Source organism: Podarcis filfolensis (assembly GCF_964270895.1).
Source record: "Podarcis filfolensis genome assembly, chromosome: 11".
Classification (NCBI taxonomy): Eukaryota; Metazoa; Chordata; class Lepidosauria; order Squamata; family Lacertidae; genus Podarcis; species Podarcis filfolensis.
Genome location: NC_139613.1, coordinates 30,459,455 through 30,479,699, shown reverse-complemented (window position 1 = coordinate 30,479,699; position 20,245 = coordinate 30,459,455). Strand labels below are relative to the sequence as shown.

At 37.7% G+C, this 20,245-nt stretch overlaps 1 protein-coding gene and 1 long non-coding RNA gene across 4 annotated transcripts in view; one reads left to right on the top strand and one right to left on the bottom strand.

Annotated features, from left to right (window-relative positions):
- Window positions 1-7,331, top strand: part of LOC310745259 — a 153,947-nt gene extending 146,616 nt beyond the window's left edge. Inside the window, exon 3 of the long non-coding RNA XR_014540040.1 lies at window positions 6,944-7,331. This is a non-coding gene — a long non-coding RNA (uncharacterized lncRNA). The remainder of the gene's footprint in view (window positions 1-6,943) is intronic.
- MSH3 (mutS homolog 3) overlaps window positions 1-20,245 on the bottom strand; it is a 69,402-nt gene that overhangs the window by 10,973 nt on the left and 38,184 nt on the right. For all 3 annotated transcript variants that reach the window (XM_083577358.1, XM_083577356.1, XM_083577357.1), the window contains 8 exons: window positions 17,428-17,540; window positions 15,754-15,868; window positions 14,045-14,129; window positions 12,116-12,225; window positions 6,711-6,843; window positions 5,675-5,862; window positions 4,704-4,872; window positions 3,000-3,064 (listed from right to left, as the gene is read on the bottom strand). In XM_083577358.1, coding sequence (XP_083433484.1) covers window positions 3,000-3,064; window positions 4,704-4,872; window positions 5,675-5,862; window positions 6,711-6,843; window positions 12,116-12,225; window positions 14,045-14,129; window positions 15,754-15,868; window positions 17,428-17,540 — 978 coding nt within the window. The remainder of the gene's footprint in view (window positions 1-2,999; window positions 3,065-4,703; window positions 4,873-5,674; window positions 5,863-6,710; window positions 6,844-12,115; window positions 12,226-14,044; window positions 14,130-15,753; window positions 15,869-17,427; window positions 17,541-20,245) is intronic.

Sequence of the window (20,245 nt, the reverse complement as noted above, 5' to 3'; positions counted from 1 at the left end):
GAATGACCAAGTATTTGATTAGAGCTTTTTCAGTGATACCAAAATTTACAAGTTTTCAGTTGGGTGGTTGTCATTTTCTAAGTCCTTGAAACAACCCCCCCCCGGAATCTTCACATTTGTACATGGAAGTAATTCCAAGTTCTGTTGTAGCCTTCGGTCCTCAGATTGGGCACTGCTGAGAGTACCATATGCTCCCCAGAGGTGCATTTAGCATGCATTAGAAACTGGGCTTTTACTGTTCCAGCTCCAGTCCTCTGGAATCAGTTATATGACCTGAGTTTAGACAACTGCCTGGTCTTTTGATATTTAGGCAACTATTGAAAACACTTCTGCTTCAGAAGGCTTTCCCTGAAGTGTGACTCATTAATTTTATGGCCTCTTAATTGTACAAATACTACAATCTCATTTTCTAAATAAACTATAAAATATACATATTATGTTGTGAAAGCAGTTAAACAAGCTTAGTGTTGCTAAGAAAGTAAGTGCTGCATATGTTTCCATACTTCCCAAAAGAGAAAGGATAATCATTCTTCAACTATTTCTCTTTTTCTTGTTGCTTTTTCAAAACTGCTCTTTCAAAAACAAAATGAAAAAGGAGCAGTTGTCCCAGCTCAGTTGCACAGATCTGTATGTAATGTTTAGTGAGGCCTTTCAGACATCTCAAGTATTTCTAAACTAACAACTTAAAACCTTTATCTACCTGTTTTTAGGCCAAAGACAGCGTCTCTCGCTGCAATCTAGATAGCTTGCATTTACTTTTATTTCCACAGACTCTCTAAGCCAAGTTGCAGTTCTATTTGAGAAAAATAATAATTATGCTACCACTAAAAACTGTTCTTTTGTATTATATTTTGAATCGCGGGCGGGGGGGGGGAGAGTTCCTACTCATTTCCCCCCCCCCGCCAGAAAAAATGCTCCAATCTGTGTCCTTGAAAGTTGACATGTAACAGAACACACAACATAGAATCTTAGAATAGAATTCTAGAGTTAGAAGAGACCCTGAGGATCATCTAGTGCAACCCCCTGCAATGCAATGCAGGAATGTGTAGCTGTCCCATACGGGGATCAGACCTGCAACCTTGATCTTATCAGCACCACACTCTAACCAACTGACCTTTCTTTCTACAGCACTGAAATCTAACTGACAGACACAGAAAGTTACTAGTGATTTCCTATTTCTTGTGACAAGGCACCCAGGCCTTGAATATACTCAATGCAGATATTCACATCGGTGGCATGTTATGAACCTGAAACAGCTCCCTCCCTGCCCCCATTCTTTGATTGTGACATGGATATCCTGCTCTTATATGGGCAGCAGTTTCTCATCCAGACTACACTTGTTTATCTTCACTAATATTACAGCATTTGGTGTTCCCAGACAATTCACCAGGCTCCTTCTGAAAGAGTTCTTTATATCTGCTTACACTTACATATATGCTTCTGAAACACAAAACCAGCAAACACAAGACACTGAAACAAAACGGGAAGATTGCCCAATGCATGCAGCACATGGATCAAGAACCTTTTGTTTTTCATGATAGTTTCTTGATTGGTACTCTTATCATTTTGATGAGCTTTTGATATGAGCACATGCTCCTAGATTCAATTTATTTTTTAAAATCAAAATAATCAATCAATTCTATGCTAAGAGACCTTTAGAGAAATCAAATTTATTCAGAAATAGGCTTCTACTGCTTACTGTGTAAAATACATATTCCCTCCCTTCTTTGGTAACCCTGATTCAGCAAAGAAGTCCAATGACAATTAGTAAACAAAGTCCTTGTGATCTAGCATAACATTTCAAGAATATAATTCCAGAGGATGGTTTGACTGGGTGAAATACCTCAGCCTTTAATTCAGTCCTAGATTAAATTACCAGCCGGAAGACTAGTTATCATGTATGTTATAATATTTATCTTTTGCTTTAACATCAGATCCATTTCAGCTTACGACGTTTAACTTGTTATGAGATGTACATACTATTTTTAAAGGGAAAATATTTAAGTAGTAATAAAAGATTTTAATTCCTCGCTGTGAATTAGTGTGAGCAAAGTCACACTGAAGTCTATGGGATGTACCTGCACGTAACAGATGACAGGACTGCATTCTCAGTATAAAAAATAAAAGGAAGAAGGAAATCAGTTTATCTACCTCAAACTTTATGTTACATTATGAACATCCACACATTATAAATGGAAGCTCCATGAAAGTAGAAAAACGTATTAACTAAGATGAGAACACAGCTGTCCAAATATATGTCAGATTCTTTTGATGGGAAAATAGCCCTGAATTTAGTAAGGCATCTGACTACATTATGTGACTGAGTAAAGTACTGCAGACATACATGGAATTCCTGCACCTACAGATATATTACTGTTAGGCCTGACTACAGCTTTCGAGCGGTCCTTAACAGACTCCCCATGGCTCCTGCATCTTACACCCTTCCTCATGGCAATACTCCACTATAGTGCTGACTGGTCCACAAGCCTGCAAAGTGAGCATGGCAGGAGGCTGGCAACTGTCTCACCACTTCCCTGTGATGCAGTGCTTACTGGGCAGAGATTTTCCTGATAGTGGTGATCCTGCAATGGGCTGCTGCCACCAAGTAAGCCAGCAGGCAAGCAGGAATGAGGCTGACTCACAGTGACCACAAGTAAACTGACCACCGTCAGGCAAACCAAGAAGTTAGCTTGAAGGGATGACTGGCCGCTGCTGGGGACCTCTGTGTCCATAGGACCAGTTAAAGCAACATCCCTAGTGGGCTGTACTGGCATGTGTAGAAACCTGGAAATGCCCCCTTTGCCATGTGCTGATGCCAAGACTGATTACTGTACCTAAGAGTATTAGATACTGATTTATAGTTTGCAAAGGTGTATTTAAAAACATTCATCCAACCCCACCATTCAGAACCTTAAGGTGCTTTCATGCAAATCATCTTCATCATTAACGTAAATAAAATTAATGGTAATCATATTGCAAATTACATTATCTTTACATACCTGCTAACTTTAATCCAATCATATGGTACAGAAGATAAAAGTGAGTTCTTGACTTCAATCTGAAACTAAAATATCTCTGCATTACTATTATTGTTATCATTGTTCTCATTTATTCCATACTATCCCACCCTTCATCAATTCACAATCTATGGGCTCCTGGGAGGAAAAGCGAGATACAAACATATAATGCATTCACATAAAGAAAAATTAAGTTGTACAAACCCTGTTGTTTGAACTACAACATTCCACAGTCCTAATATTTTATAGCAAAATACCAAAATCTTGCCACTGAGATTACTGCAGCCATCAATAGATGGCCCAACAAATTGTTATGTAAAATATCCTAGTCAAGTTTCTTCCCATGCTACCTCGTTACTACTTACGTTACAGTTTAACTTATCTGTTATAATGTCAGATTGTACAGCTAAAAGTGTGTTTGTTTATTTATTTATTGGATTTATATCCCACCCTTCTTCCAAAGGAGCCCAGGGCAGCAAAGTGGGTATCAAGTGTTACCTACTTTTAAAAACGATTCTCAATGCAAAAGCCAGAGGCTGAGCTTATATCTATCTCACTTGTTCTTTGTTTACCCTTGAAAAAAAAGCTTTATCAACAGAAGATAATCTCTTTATATATGACTGTATCTAATATCTCGGATTAGAATGACAGTAGCAGGAAAAATGATTTGGAGTTAATGCAGCTCTATTGGTTGCAAGTCAGCCCATTGGTTGGAAAACAGGTGTCCGGTTCAGAAATGGGGGCTAGGAAAATCAATGTAGCAAAGTGATACGGCAAGTCAATGTTATGTATAATTTGGCATTTGGTAGTCATCATACAAATCACACATCTTTTGTCAAACTGACTGAAAAGGATTGTGTATTTAGCTGCTGTCCTTGCATTCCATTCAAAACATTTAAGCAGCATAAACAGCAGTAAAGATTACCTTTCTACTAGCAAGAAATCCAAATGATCTTTCACAAAAAATGCACTTCATTTCTTTTATATAGCATATCAATACAATATCAGGGGAAAACATTTCTAAGCTTTTTAGCTTGCAGAAGCATTATTTATTCTGACAGCATATAACCTGCCTACCTAAAGATGAGTAAGAGGATCATTTTCTCACTTTTGAAGATGGGTTGGCAGTCTTACCCTTGTTTTGTCTTTTTATTGTCTCTGAATCCTTTATTATATTGTATAGGTTCACTAATTAACCAATTCAGTTGCACTATAATTTATTATCATCTGTGCTCAAGCAAGCTTTAATTTGGTAATCTATATGCTACTCTTACATCGGTCTGATGAATTTCTCTTGAAGAAGCCAACAAGATTCTTGGAGAATACTCTCTCAACCGTTATGTGTGAAAGTTGATAATAGCTATATGGCAGAGATTGGCTGGATTTGTCAGATCACTGGACAATATCATTGTTGGAGGGGAATGTACTTTCTGACTGAAAGCAGGCTGCAGTAATATCCCAATTTAATATAAACTAGTCTCTCCACTTGTGGGTAATGTGCCTCTTCATGCAGTGCTTGGGAGGCCCTTTTGATTAACCCAGGTCAATGGGAACAAATACAAAATTCCCAGCAGCTTAGGTGGTTCTAGTCTTTGAAGTTTTGTCTGCTGACAAATGAACACTTGAACAAAATATGACCGATGGCAAATACAACAAGAAAGAATATGAAGCAAATATTTAACTTACTGCTTGTCCTGACACTGTAACATAATCCTTAGAGGGACAATTTAGCGTTCTTCGTATATCCTGAAGGTGTAACTGGATCTGAGAGTGAACTTCCTGAATCTCATCCTTCCTCTTTCTTATTAAGGGAAATTCTTCAAGATCCTTGAACAGTTGGGTTTTGTCTCCACTTCTAATTATACAGAATCCAACAGTTAAGATAGACACCCCCCAAAGTACACACATTCCTTAATACTAACAAAAAAGTACAGTAGTACATTCGTAACAATATGTTACCAAATATATGTAATACTAACACACACATTAGTAAAAAAACAAACTCCATTACCTTTCAGATTAAGAACAATATTTTAAGAGTATAAATAAACCAAACTAAAGAAATAAACAATTTTGTTTCACTTGCAGGGATTATAGTCAAAGTAACTTTATGACATTTCAAAGCAATGGTGTAAACTGGGATATATAGCGTTTGATGTACAGAATGTAATAATAAAAACAAACCAATTAGTATAACTATTGTTCCCTGCCCCAGGAACTTATGGTGAAGATTAAGAAATCTTATTAAGAAACACTCAAGGAAACTAGCTCCTCAAGGTTAAAAATGAATGGACAGCTTAGAAACTGAACAATCTTTCAGTTCAGTAGGATTTATTCTATATTCACTTTCCATACTAACTGCACATTGAGTGTCTATGCTAGGTGGCTACTGTCAAAACCAGTGGGCTCAAAGACCTTTGCCTGAGGGTACGGTAAATGATGGGGCAACAGGGTAGCAGTAGTGGTATCCAGGTAGCATGGCCAGGATTACAAGACCTTCTGTTAGAGCCATTTGTTAATATTACATAAGACTATTGTACCATGCTTATATAACAATTTAGGCTGCAATCCTAACCCTATTTACCTGGAAATAAGTCCAATTGAATTCAGTACAGCTTATTTTTGAGTAAACATGGAAAGACGGCACTGTTACTTACTTTGCTGCTGCTTCATTAAGCATGTTTATATACTTCTTTGTTGAACAAAGCAATTCTGGAATTTCCAAAAGACTCTTCTGTAATAAAGGTGCTTGAACCTGAGTATGTATAGCTGGAACCAGTGCTGTGATTGTTGTTTCCAACTGAGAGAGTGTGCTGGCTACCAGATAGAACTCTTGAATGGAACACTGAAATTAGAAACAATTGTAACTTCAAGGCTAATGTTTTAAAAATTAATGTTCCTTAGTTTCCTCCCAATTTTGGACATTCATTTAAATATATGCACCCTGATTATATTTGCTGCTGGTATCACAATGGGAAGGGAACTTACATACATGGGATGCAGTCCAATTGTTGTCGTTTTAATAATGTATAAATTAGAATGTCAATAATATTTTAATTTATATTTTAATGCATAGCCTGAAACTGTAGGCCTACTACCCTACAGCATTATGAGGCAACTTGCTCAGCAAAGACTGAAGGAAATCCATATTTTGTATTAATCACATGAACAAAATACTTTTCTCAAGACACTGCTAATATTGAAACTGATTTAACCCTCCACTTAATGGTGAAATTCAAACATACTGCAACAGGGCGGTGTGGGGGAGTTTAATGAAAATCTTGGGTCAGTCAGCCCTATCAACCAATGAAGTGTGAATTGCCATGCAGTGTTTCAGGGCCATCTTGTCTGAATTAAATGAAAACAGATGTTGTGTACTCTTTCAGCCCAATGATTTGTTTGTAGCTTCTTCTTTTTTACTGGAAAAGGGAGGGTCTCAATAAAGGCTTTTTTAAAAAAAAATGTGGGTAGTATTATGCTTAGTAATCAGGTATTTTATTTCAGGTATATATTTGACCCTGGGACTAGATTTACAGTGTTAATTTTTCTACTAATGTAGGGTTAAATCATCTCCTTCCTTTCAATGTATGAATCTTAAACCTAAATTTCAAGGAAAAAATGCCAGTTTAAACCCATATTTTAATATAACAGAATATAGTATTAATCATTTGTAGCTCACTGGTTTTTTTTTACCTTTTTGTGATAAATACTACAGAGTCCTCGTTCAACATCTGGCATCTTACATAGAAGGTGCTTTATTTGGCCAAAGATACTCGATTCTGATAGGATAACCTCCGACACCGCATCAAGTCGAGAATTAATTTCACTGTTAAAAAAGGATTATTTTACTACAGATTGAATGTTCTCTACAATATAAGAATTTCAGGCTCTCTGTCTGGATCACCCCACTTAAGTGGGCTGTGTAGATAGAAGGCAAAGTTACATAAAGCAGCAAGTTTCTTAAAATATCTCCAACACCATCAGAAAACAGTTTACAATGAAAATATTTAACCCAGAATAACCTTTGTCTACTCTGTGGATTTATATTCCCCACTGGCCACAGCACAGACACTCTTTCTTAGTTAACTAGGGGGTGTACCACTGCTTGCTCTGCCTGCTAACACTCCTGCAATTCCCTCCACATTAAACCCCTAGAGCTTCCCCTTAACACAACATGCAGCTATTAAGCTTGCGTTTCACTTTCCCAACTCCATTTCTGAAGCTGCTTCTCTCTTCTAGTCTGCAATTCCCCTTTGCAACCATTTCCATCTTCACCCCCATGTCCATGCCTCCTCCTCCTTTTGTGCACCCTCCCCTTGCGCGTGCGCACACACACGTAGCCTACTGCATCTTTCTCCTCCAGCACATTGCAACCATGAAGCATTGTTTTCACCTTCTGCCCAATTCTTAAGTGGCCATCCCTTCCTGTTCTTCAGATTCTTTCATGGCCCTGCTTTCATCTTTAACCCCAATCCCATACCTCCAACCTTCTCCTTTTTTGCAACCTCCCTTGCACACCCATTTGCACCTTCAGCCTCTTTTCTCAACTCTCCTTTGCACATTGTTGTTGTTGTTGTTTAGTCGTTTAGTCGTGTCCGACTCTTCGTGACCCCATGGACCAGAGCACGCCAGGCACTTCTGTCTTCCACTGCCTCCCGCAGTTTAGTCAGACTCATGTTTGTAGCTTCAAAGACACTATCCAACCATCTCGTCCTCTGTCGTCCCCTTATCCTTGTGCCCTCCATCTTTCCCAACATCAGGGTCTTTTCCAGGGAGTCTTCTCTTCTCATGAGGTGGCCAAAGTATTGGAGCCTCAGCTTCACGATCTGTCCTTCCAGTGAGCACTCAGGGCTGATTTCCTTAAGAATGGATAGGTTTAATCTTCTTGCAGTCCATGGGACTCTCAAGAGTCTCCTCCAGCACCATAATTCAAAAGCATCAATTCTTCGACGATCAGCCTTCTTTATGGTCCAGCTCTCACTTCCATAGAGCACCCCTATTTCCATGCAATGTCCTGTCTCCTATTCTGCAGCTCCCTTTGCATGCGCACACGCCATGATGATATAAGTTACTGTATCTTTAAGATGAATGGACTCTGAAGAGCAATCCTGCCAGTTTTCTTGTTTAGTTAGAGAACTTTTCGGTTGGTGAGTGTTATACTTTATTAACAAGCAAACACCCATATATGCACATCTTCTAAATTTCTACACTGAATCTAGAACATCATTTTGAAGACAACACATGATACCAGAAGTGAAACATACTGTAGGCACAGTATTATGGAGTATCTGAGGGCTCCACATCCTTTATTTCTCACACATGAAGCAGCTGGGGAATGGAAGAGGGTGAAGTTTAAAACAGTCTCCCCCCCCCCCCTTGTTCTTCCCTTCAGGGATGTAGAGACACTCAAGAGTTTTTAAAAACAAACCAATTTTAACAAGAAGAAATAGCGGAGATGGGCACAATGCAGCAGCTAACACTTCCCCCCACTCCCTTATTGGGGTACTCAAACTTTGTTTTTAAACATTCATTTCCCCAACCTCCAGAGTCACCCCTGCTCGCTCCACTGAAAGCTCTGTCATGTTTAAAATTGCCACTTCCCCCTTCAGATTTACTCCATGCCTGCTCTATTCAAAGCTCTGTTGTTGTTTAAAACTATGTACCATTTTCCTCTGTGTATTTTCATCCCTGCTTTATCAAAACCTTTGCTGCTCTGTTTTCCTTTTTATCTCCCCCCCCCCTCGAATTTCTGGCACTCTTTTATGCCAGCACTTTCTCTCCTCTCAATTTTTCTCCCTTCTTGCTCCCATGTCAAGCTGATTATACTAATCTGTCTGGATAAACCAGCAATCAGGGGCTAGCTTAGTACCAGTCTAGAAATCAGAGAGCCAATTCAACATACAAGACACACACACACCTCTCTAAATTGAAGGATCTAGCATTACATTTATGGGTAGCATTCCACCTGAGCTGGCCTTTTCAAAAAACTATGACTGTTATGATTCAAATGGAGGATCATTCTCTGAGTCAAAAGGCTTCAGACATTCCCCCCCCCCCCGCCTAGTTTTTGTATGGGTATTTAAAGGAGAACATAAATACATCTAAAAATACTAACTATATATCACATTGGGACTGGAAAAACATGTTTATGAACTCTATTTATGAATACATAATATACTAACATGAAGCAGTAAATGTAAACATACTACGACAGAGGAAAGATGAAACACTACCCTCAAAAGGTTAATCTGCACTTTAAATCATTTTCACATATGGCTATGCTACTATAGCTCTAGTAATCTAACACAAAAGAAGCATGCATACACTTTGCCTGCTGTAATCCTCAATATTTAAAAACCGGGTCAAGAGAACATCATCCAATATCAAGTGACCTATTTTTTTCACCTCACTATGTTTTTTAAACACTTTCCCAAGAATAATAAAATTCCATAGAGGATTATGTATGGGATAAATATGCCACTGTAAAAGGGCCATTTAAAACATTTTTGCTTCTACTACAATCTGTTGTAAATACATTACAACAAATATTATGAGAAACTAAATATTCAGATTGCATTATCTGAATTTTAGTTTGTTTTTATATCTGTACTAGGACTCGAATCATGTATATTGTCTACATTTTATACAAACACAAATTGCACTACAATATTATTTAGATTTACAGCAATTGAGATAGATGGGTCAAACTTTCTATATACTTTTAGCATAAAAGCTGCAACCGTCTTTTTTCTGTCTGGAAGCCCCTGAGTATAAACAACCATGTGGCTGGGGGACAGGGACAATATGGTCCGTGCCAAAAGTGTGAGAGAAAGTTAAACAAAAACCCATGCAAAAATACCCATCAAGTTTTGAGCCTGACAGACTCTTCAAGGAACTGCAGAACTATTACTAAGATGAAGTTTTCTTTTCTTCTCTCAACCTTCTAAGTAAAACATTAAAAACTTGAAACATCCTACATATCCCACAGCCCATTTCTAGCAATTTTAGAATGGCTCCTTTTCGGTTTTTTTGTGGTATAATGGCACAGCTCTCTTCATATTTGTGAAACAATAGTGAAAATATTCATGAATGCATCTAGAGGGATGACTAGATCTGCATACTACTATCTCCACATCTGTTAAATGGCAATCAAGGGCTTTTGTTTTGCACAAGTAAAATGCAACTTCAGCAACAATCACCTTGAAAAAGGAAACAATCAAATTTGTACAAATGAAGGATTTAAATGTTTGCCAAATACAGGTAATCTTATGCAAGGGTTATGTTCCTGGCTATCAAATGTATAAGCAAAATTGTGTAAAGTACTAGGAAACCATTTTTTTTTTTAATTGTTGCAATTACCAGTGAGGGATAAACGCAGCTCTTAGTCTTCCTCCTCTTTTTCCTCACTGGATGACACTTCAGGGGATGATATGAGGATAAGGGGGATTGACCGATAGTTCAAAGAGGTGCTGGGGGGGGTCAAACTCTGAAATCAAATCATTTCTCTACAACTCGGAATATGTTTGCCCTTTCTCTGCCATATAAAACAGTTGCAGCTGTGTGTGGATAATCTTTAAGTGTCTAGCATAAGAGACAGGATCATTTTTCATACAAAGTTGTATTCATACCTCAATTGTAGTAGGAGAGGAGCCATTCTCCATAGCATCATGAAAAGCTATTTATGAGCAATTAGCCCAATATTGGGACATCAAGCTAGACCACTTCACACATGACTTCTATCTCTGATACAATGGTCCCTGTCTCACTCTCATGTCCCACTCCCATATTTTCCAAAATAAAGTTTTAGTTCCAAAGTATTTACTGGATGTTGATCCAATTCTAAGCAGAATTACTACTGGGTCTAAATTAGGCTTTAGTCATACACATTCCATCCTTAGGGAGAGATGAGCCATTGAGTAGAATGCATCTGTAATGAAAAGCTGCAATCATCATAAATAATTCTGATCTACAATTACAGCACATTTTGTTGCAACAACAGTCATTCATCATGATAAGTCAGGAGAGGAAGCTGCTGAATGCAAACTGATTAGGAAAAAAGATAAAGAGGCACATCAGCCAGTATCATAGTTTTCTCAACTTCCATTCATATATTACTGCAAAGAAAAAAAACTGCTGACTGGTGAGGACTTTACATAAAATTCTAAATTCTGAAATTCAGTTAAATGACAACAAACAACTGCATGCTTCCAGCTAGCAGAATTTTGTCTCCTACCAGTGATCACTCCCCACTAGTACTATAACAGGGGAATGTCTCTCCCATTGTTTCCAACTGTTATCAAAGTGAACTGCCAAGGGCAGACACTGACTCTTCTATAATTGTCACAATCACTGCACAGCTGAAAATAGTTCCTAGGATGAACATGTAAGTAAGACACAGTAGTGAGTGATCCCCAATGGGCACAGCAGAAGTTAATTCTCAATAAATTTACACCGTAAGAGTCTCTTATGGGATTCCCTGTAAGAAAGCAAAACAAAACCCAACTACGTTAGAAGTGAAGCATTTTATTTATTTCCTTATGTTTCTGTTCTGGCCTTCCTCCCAATGGAAGCATAGGGTGGCTAGCAATACAGAACATCACAATCAAAACAAATAAAATATTGTTAAAACACTGCATCAAATCTAAAAATGGAATCATAACAAAGCAGCAACACTAAAATCAACAAAACTATCTGTTACATTCCAATGCCTAGCCAATGAAGAGTTTTTATTTTATACCTAAGTATGGCCAAAGTTGAGGACAACTATATATTATTCAAAAAGGAGTTCCATTAAACATAGCAAGTAATGCTATTACACTGCCAGCATGTTTAAAGGATGCAGAAACAGGCAAATGCATTTTTTGTAACAGCCAAAACCTAAAAAACACACTAAATTTTACATGGAGTATAAGAGCTGGAGTAGCAGAGCTGATCTGAAAGTTGGTAATTATTCCTCGAAGCTAGCAGTGTTTAATTTAGCCTAAGAAGAAAATTAGCTGCATAGACTCTCATCAAAGGAAAAACAAAAGAATTATACCTTTAAAATAATCAATATCCAGCTCAGCTACTGGGTAGCAAAGTTATTTGGTAATGAATACCTGGATTTCAAAAGAGGCTGTGTCACCCATTTCTTTAGTCTTCGTTGCCCAAATGAAGTTTTTGTATGATCCAAGACCCAAAACAGGCTGCCTTTTTTTTTCTTATCAGTCTGCAGTAATGACAGTGTTTTATTCAATCAATTAAAACACATTTGAAAGAAAATATGGGAAATCTGAACTTTAAGAATCTTAGTTCTTTAAACATATTCTGTTTTTCATCAACATAAAATAGAAGAAGTATGATAAAAATGCACAACAAAATAAGTTTACCTTTTTCCTCAGAAATTCACATTTCCTTGAATGTCTGTGGATCTCTTTTTTGAAAAGTGGTGTTACAGTGGCTACCACAATCCTCCCATAAAGAAGTCAATGTTAATAATATCTACACTTCTGAAAAGATTGTGCTCTTTGATAAATGACATTTGGTTCTAGTGGCCAATTACTTTGTCTTTTGTCTGTTTGTTCTACAACTTATTTCCACACATTATACATACTAATAACATCAATGCAGTGATTTAGATATGAATCTCTTGAACTTCTGGGGAAAAAACTTTACTTTTTCTTTTACTTTCTATAACTCCTTCAGTGATCTTTGTGACTAGATTCCTGCTTTTGGTGTAAATGTTTATTTATTTATTTTATATCTTTAGCCATTTTTTTATCTTCAGTAAATTCCTTCTCTCCTTGGCTTATTTTCCATGTACAGTTGTGTTCCAAGTGTTTGTGCCTTTTATGGGTAAGAGCTTCACTTTTAAAAAGGAAGTCTTATCTTCAGTATAGTCATACCTTGTGTTGCATTAGGTTCATGTTGCGTCTTTTCGGCTTGCGAACGCAGCAAACCCGGAAGTGTATACTTCGGGGTTTTGCCGCTGGCGCATGTGCAGAAGCGTTCTGCACACTTCGCACATGCACAAAGGTGCTTTATTGCGCTCCGTGCTTGCGGCGAAGCGCCGCTCTAGTTGCGGACTTTTCGGGGTGCAAACAGTACCCCGGAATGGATCATGTCCGCAACTAGAGGTACCATTGTACTTATATCTGGCCTTTCATTCATCACATAATTAAAAATGACTAGACCAGGACCTGCTTAACTTCAACAAGCTGGCTGCATCATATGCCCTCAGAACATGCATGCCCTGCACCATGTTCTTCTTCTTGATTGGTATTAAATTATGCTGGCATCCTTCTAGAGTTGTACATTATCTGATAAAAAGGCAGGGTACAAATCAAAACAATGAATATAACGTCACCTTGGTAAATGCATTACCCCAAAACTGCATTTACTAAAGTACTGTCAACATAGGCTCAGAGGGAAATCAGGAGACTAGCTGCTAAATTCTAACTCAGGGGTCCTCAAACTTTTTCAGCAGGGGGCCGGTCCACTGTCCTTCAGTTCTTGTGGGGGGCCGGACTATATTTTGGAAAGGAAAGGAAAAAAAAAAAAAGAACGGCGGTGGAGGGATGATGAGCAGCACGCAAAAGGGCTCCTGAGGTGCTGGCAGCAACAAAGCCCAGCCCCCTTCCTCCTCTAGGCAGGGCGGGGAAAAGGCAGGAGGGAGGGAGGAGGAGCCACCACCACCATTGTGTCAGGGAAAGGGAAAGAACGCGCGCGCACTGGCAATCCACGTGGCGATTCCCAGACCATCTGCGGGCTGAATTTAGAAGGCAATTGGGCCTGATCCGGCCCATGGACCTTAGTTTGCCGACCCATGTTCTAACTGCTGATTCTTCCCTGAATATATTCCTTCTGAGAAAGAATAACAGAATCATAGGTCTCCTGTTTCAACTTACTTCCATTGTTAGAGCCTAGCTGGGGAAAATCTGACTAAAGACAGGAAGCTAGGGGAGAACTGGTGTATGAAGGACACATGCAATAATCCAAGACATGCTTCCCAAGCAAAGAAATGTGCAGGATGAAGCATACTTTCTTACCTGATTCTGTAAGATTTCAAGATTATTTACTGTAGACCCATTAAGTATCATATATTCAGCTTCACTTGATAACTTCTTAAAATTACTGAAAGTAAAAGCATTATTCCATAGTGATGACACAAAATAGTTGCTTATTAACCTTTAAAATAAAATCTTGGCTTTGTATATTCTTGGGGAAAGCACGTTAAGACATATGAAGGAGAAACAGCTTCTGGTAAACACATGTGAATCATTTTACTTCTGGGAAAAACTAATTTAAAATCAACTACCAATGTTAAAGTGAAAGCCTTTGCAGATGACTTGGTTTTAACAATGGAAGAACCATTAACTAGTGATAAAGAAGCACTAGAAGAAATAGAACAGTTCGGACAAGTAGCAGGTTTCAAATTAAATAAAAAGAAAACTAAAATGTTAGTTAAAAGTATGAAACAAGATTTGGTGGCTATGCTGCAACGACAAACTGGTGTAGAAGTAGTAAAAAAAAAAGTGAAATATTTGGTAATTTGGCTAACCCCCAAAGAATATAAATTTATTTCAAGATAATTAGACACCGATGTGGAATGGAATTAAGAGAGATTTGGAAGTGTGGGGACGGATGCAACTTTCTCTATAGGATAGGATGTCAGTCATTAAAATGAATGTGCTACCAAAACTGTTATTTTTGTTCCAATCAATTCCGATAATCAAAGGGGCAGCTATATTTAAGGAGTGGCAGAAAATAATTTCAAGATATATCTGGCAGGGGAAGAAACCAAGAATTAAATTTAAATTGTTAACTGATATTAGAGAAAGAGGGGGCTTCGCCTTGCCAGACTTGAAGTTATACTATGAACCATCCTGCCTTTGTTGGTTGAAGGAATGGATATTGTTAGACAATACGGATTTGTTGGACTTAGAAGGATTTGATAATAGGTTTCGTTGGCACGTATATTTATGGCACGACAAAACAAAAGTGCATAAAGGATTTGGAAACCACATATTCCGAAGAGCTCTATATGAAATTTGGGATAGGTATAAAAACCTATTAGAACGTAAAACACCATGGTGGTTTTCACCTTTGGAAGCAATAAGTGTAAAAAAGATAAATATGAGTAAAAATTGGGGCACATATGAAAAGTTAGTAAGAGAAGAAGGAAATAATTGGAAAATTAAACCTTATGAAAAGGTAAAAGAGGCACTTTTATCATCTGTGGTGGGAATGTAAGAAAGTGAAAGGCTTCTGGGAAATGATTTATAATGAGATGGAAAAGATGTTGAAATATACATTTATTAAAAAAACCAGAAGCATTTTTACTTGGTATTGTATGCACTGACATTAAAAGACAAGATAAAAAACTGTTTTTATATACAATTGCAGCAAGAGTATTATTGGCACAGAAGTGGTGATTTGATAGAATAAGGATTTGCTTTAAAATTCTTCTCATAGCAGTTCTGCATTTAGTATTATAGTAGTTCAACTAGGCAGTATAATAATCAGGTAAGTAATTTTAAAAACCCCTTCAAGCATATACTTTTACATTTCTAAAGTTTTCCCACTTTTGTTAGCTTTAAATGCCTTGTTTATAGAACATTATAAAACTTGTTTACAAGTGGGATATCACAAAAAGTACACTTATTTTATGAAAGGAAATTGCCCAGAGGATTCAAAATAATATCCCTACAGTATTCTTTCTTCAGGATTGTGATTTTCTCAAATTAAAAGTACTTACCTTGGGTTGTAGAGTATCTTTTCTAAATTAAATTCTTTAAGATACATGATTACAGCAGCCAGGGAGCATAGCACTGACTTATCCAAGTTTAAAACCACTGACAATGCTTGGGAACCTTAAAAATACAATTGTAATTTGTGTAGTTGTATTACAACCAGCTTTTATTACAGCAACATATAAAATCCAGTGTGTAGGAGCTCCTATTCTGCACTATATTTTAGCTCTCGCTCCAAATTGGCATCCTAATCACTACTACAACAAATATTTCTTTTGCCTACCTCATACTTATGGACAGTGCAGCAAGGATATCTCCTTCAGCGAGTTATTTGTGGTATTTTTACAATCTACACATTGAATGCCTTGTATTTGTTTGTGCATCTTGGGACAGGGAAAAACTGACGCCTTACTGGGCAAGAAGAGTTATCAAATTCTGCATGATATATTGGATTCAGGCAAGGGAAGAAGCTTTGCTGCACGGGAAATAGTGGCTGTGCATTCCAGAGCTGGAGAGGAGAAAGAGGAAAAGCAGTAGCATTGCTACTGAGGAATGGAAAGCCTTCCTGGTATTTGCTTCCTTCAAATTCTTCAGCATATACTTTTGTATTACCATAAACGGGTACAAACACATGGGCAGGATCTTATGCCACTTACCTACAAGGTTCTGTATACTATGTAATAGGGGCTTATGTTACCATTGCAATGACGCAAACTAGCTAGAAAAAGAACCATATTTTTCACAGCAACAATTTATTACTGGGAAAATGAGAATCCAAATGTTACTGAGTATGACCTGGTTAGGACACACTGCAAGTATATTATATCATTTATATTATTAACATCATCATCATCCCATATATAATATCAAAACCTTTCTTAACAGAAACAAGTTAACTAAGCATTTGTTACATGAAAAACTGGTTGCATGGAAACAGCCTAAGACTGAAAACCTATACAAAATTACTTAGAAGCAAGTACCAATGAACTCTGAATAGCTTACTTAAGAACAGACATGTATAGGATTGCATTGCAAGAAATTAATTAGGAAACTAATTTCGTCAAATCTCCTCTGAGACAAATACTCTGAGGCACTGTCAAGATTCCTTGAGTGGCTCCCTTTCCAAAAGCAAACCAGGCCCAACTTGCTGCTCAACTGACTAGTAAAGAGTTTAGTTCTTGAATTATTTTTGGAGTTTTTATTTGAATAATCTGTAATTTAAAATTAATGTTTACTGGTTATCAAGAAATACATATGGATGGAATGACCTCTGATTCTTAAATACTGCTATACGATATATATACTACCTCCGAGGCAGCAGTGGGCGCCAGGCAGCTTCCTCCCAGCACTGAGACCACCGCCCACTGCTGCTTCGGAGGCTGCCAAAGCTGCCGCTGCCGCAGCAGCAGTGGGCACCGCGCCGGGCGGCTTCCTCCTGCCCAGCGTATAAGACTGGGCTTATAAGACAAAACCTTATATGCCCAGTCGCCTAATACGCTGGAATCTACGGTATATCAAAACCTCTATATATTAACAAGCACAATCTCAGAATATTAAAATCTATTTGTAAATTAAGGAAAATATGACACCATGAAGTAACTTTTACAAAATAATAAAATCCTATTTAATACAAATGCAAACTATTCAGACAAATTTCAATGAGTTTCTGAATCAGTTACCTTTACTATCAAGTACTCGGTCTCCATAGAAGTTTGTAATCAGTTGGAAAGCATTGCTGTACTCAAAATGCTTGTTTTCCATCCTCTCTACCCGAATTCTGTCATCCTGTATGCTGGAAATAAAAAGTATGTTTAATCTTGCTGTACTCTTACAAAAATAACTGAAAGAAAACTCACAATATCAGAAAATCTATTTGTCTTGTTTGCAAACACATCAAGACGCAGGACTATTTCATTAAGCGAAACTTTGAAAATAAATTTGATTTTTAAAGTGTGCCCTTTTCTCATTGCACAGGTTGATCAAATCACTTTGTAACTCAACAAATTAGATTTTAGAGTGGTTTCAAAGCTCTGTCTTCCCATTTCAGTTGCTACTGCATTTTCCCTAGCTAAGCCCTGAAGCATTAATAAATCCAGAAGAATGGCATTAATTGTGCCCTTTATTTAGTTAGTTGGATTGATAACCTGTATTTTTCTAGGTTCAGGACAGGTTTAACATTTTGCTACCTAATTCATTCTCACAGAATTGTGATGAAAGTCCCATGTTTAATTTATAAAATAAATGGTGCCAAGACACATTCTTGCCTTCTGGCCAGCACTGATTCTAATTCTACATTTTTAGGGAGTTGGGTGTGTTCACACAGTTGAAGGGTGAGGAGTTTTCCCATACTAAGCAGCATGCGCACACGCGCACACACAAATACACAGTTTTGCCAGTAAGTGCCAAAAATCCAATTAAAACATGGTAAGGGAATTCAGGGACATACAACATCTGAAACGTGTGTTCCTGGAGTTCTAAATACTGTTCCAGCTAGAACACAGGAGCTATGCATAAACCTAGCTGAAGGACTAATTAGCAACCAGGGCTATCTTGGAGCGTTTGTGGCTCTGAAATTCAGCTCCTCTGCCCTGCCATAAAAGAACTGCCCCTTTTTAAAAACAAGTATGCAGTTTATAACACTGAAGTCATGTGATCCTTGAAGGACCTCACCTTAGCTATGGCCTCCTACTTGCTGAGACCAGAAGGGTGACTTAGGAATGTGTCTAGTGTTTAGACTGAGGATGCTGTAAATATTTATGTCCCTCTCCCATACAGCCAACCAAATACTGGTGCTATCCATACAAAAAAAAAAAAAAAGAGGGGAGAAAGCAAGAGATTACTCTTTCTCATTATGAGAGATCCCAGTACATTCTCTCTTTTATTCTATTTATGGTCTTCTAGAGACAGTGAGCCCACAGCTAGTAGTCAAAACTATGCCATACACTCATGAGAAGGGGGTATCAACAAACTCAAGGTAGCCCCAAAGTGCGCAGGAGTGCTCAGGGGGCACAGGATGCTGACTGACTGTTGGAAAGAAGGAACACCATGGGGAGGGGAAATGAAATGGCTAGAACCCTGAACAGAAATACTTCACACTACAAAATTTTGCTTCAAGGCCCTACTTGCATACACTAGTAGTGATCTCAATTTACCACACACGAATGCACACAAGAGGGAGGTATCAGCAAGCTCAAGGGAACATGAAGGTTTGCAAAAATTAAAAAACAACAACTGTGGATTTGCTTCCACTTTAAGTCCAACTTTGCAAAGGAATAATACAACAGTACAATAGAGTAATATGCTATTCCTACTTTGCAGATGAGGAACTCAAGGAAGGACTACTCTAATCAATCGGACTGATAATTTTCTTCTAAACTTCTAGATTGTTAATTTGATAACAGATTGGTCCTAACTCTGTGAAACTGCAAGTAGAGAGATGCAAATATGTGGTTAAACAGTTGGACAATACACATGATCGCAATCTGCATAGCACATACGACCTTTGTGCAGCCAGCGACTGCTTAGCAACAAATGAAAGTGAATAATGGACTGAACAAGCAACACAACTAGAGTCTGTAGCAGCCCATTAATCAGAAGCACCACCATCCTTCATTATCATCATGAACCTTCTCCAAAACACCCAGATACATAATAAGTAACTGTACCATTAACACCTTCAAAAATTCATGGAACGCAATGGGCTAGCTAACCTTACTTAAACAATTGCCATGGCATTGTTTAAAACTCAAATTTTACTTTTATGAATATGAAAATGGCAACTTCACTCTAGCTTTACCACACCTTATTTCTGCATGATGTAACAACATCATGTCCTGGACATGAACTTGCACCATGAATCAACTAGTAACATGTTTTAAAAGCACTACACTAGCAATGTAGCCACTCCCCATTCTGCATAGGAAAAACCCATATGTGTGAACTTTCAAATATGCAGCCAGAGTAGGATGTGCAATGTAACCCAAAAGTTTACATTGTCAGTTTGCAACACACAAGGGTTTTAATTAGTTATCTTAAAAAAAACCAACACCTTACAGTGAGTTTTGTGGTTTCCTCAACAGAAGGTACTGGACAGCAAGCAACAGACAGCTGGCTCTGCAATTACTCTAATTAATGCTTTCTTTGATAAGCTGGTGTGGATTTAAGAAGTCATTAGGGTAAGGGAAATGCCCTGCTCTGTTTTTCAATTAATTATGTTAAGCTTTCCTGGCAGATTTATGAAAATGCTATATGTGTCTTACATTTTCTTTATCAGAAGTCATAGAAATCATCTTCTTCAATTATTCTGTTTATCTAAAGAAACATTGTGCGAGAGTAAAAATGAGATTTATGTGTGCAATAAAATTATCTTTATGTACTACAAGGTGGTTTTGTTTACATGTTTCATGTGACTCTAAACAATGCTTTTAAAAATGAAAATTTAAATCTAGCTTGTCATTCATATACAGTGGTACCTCGGGTTACATACGCTTCAGGTTA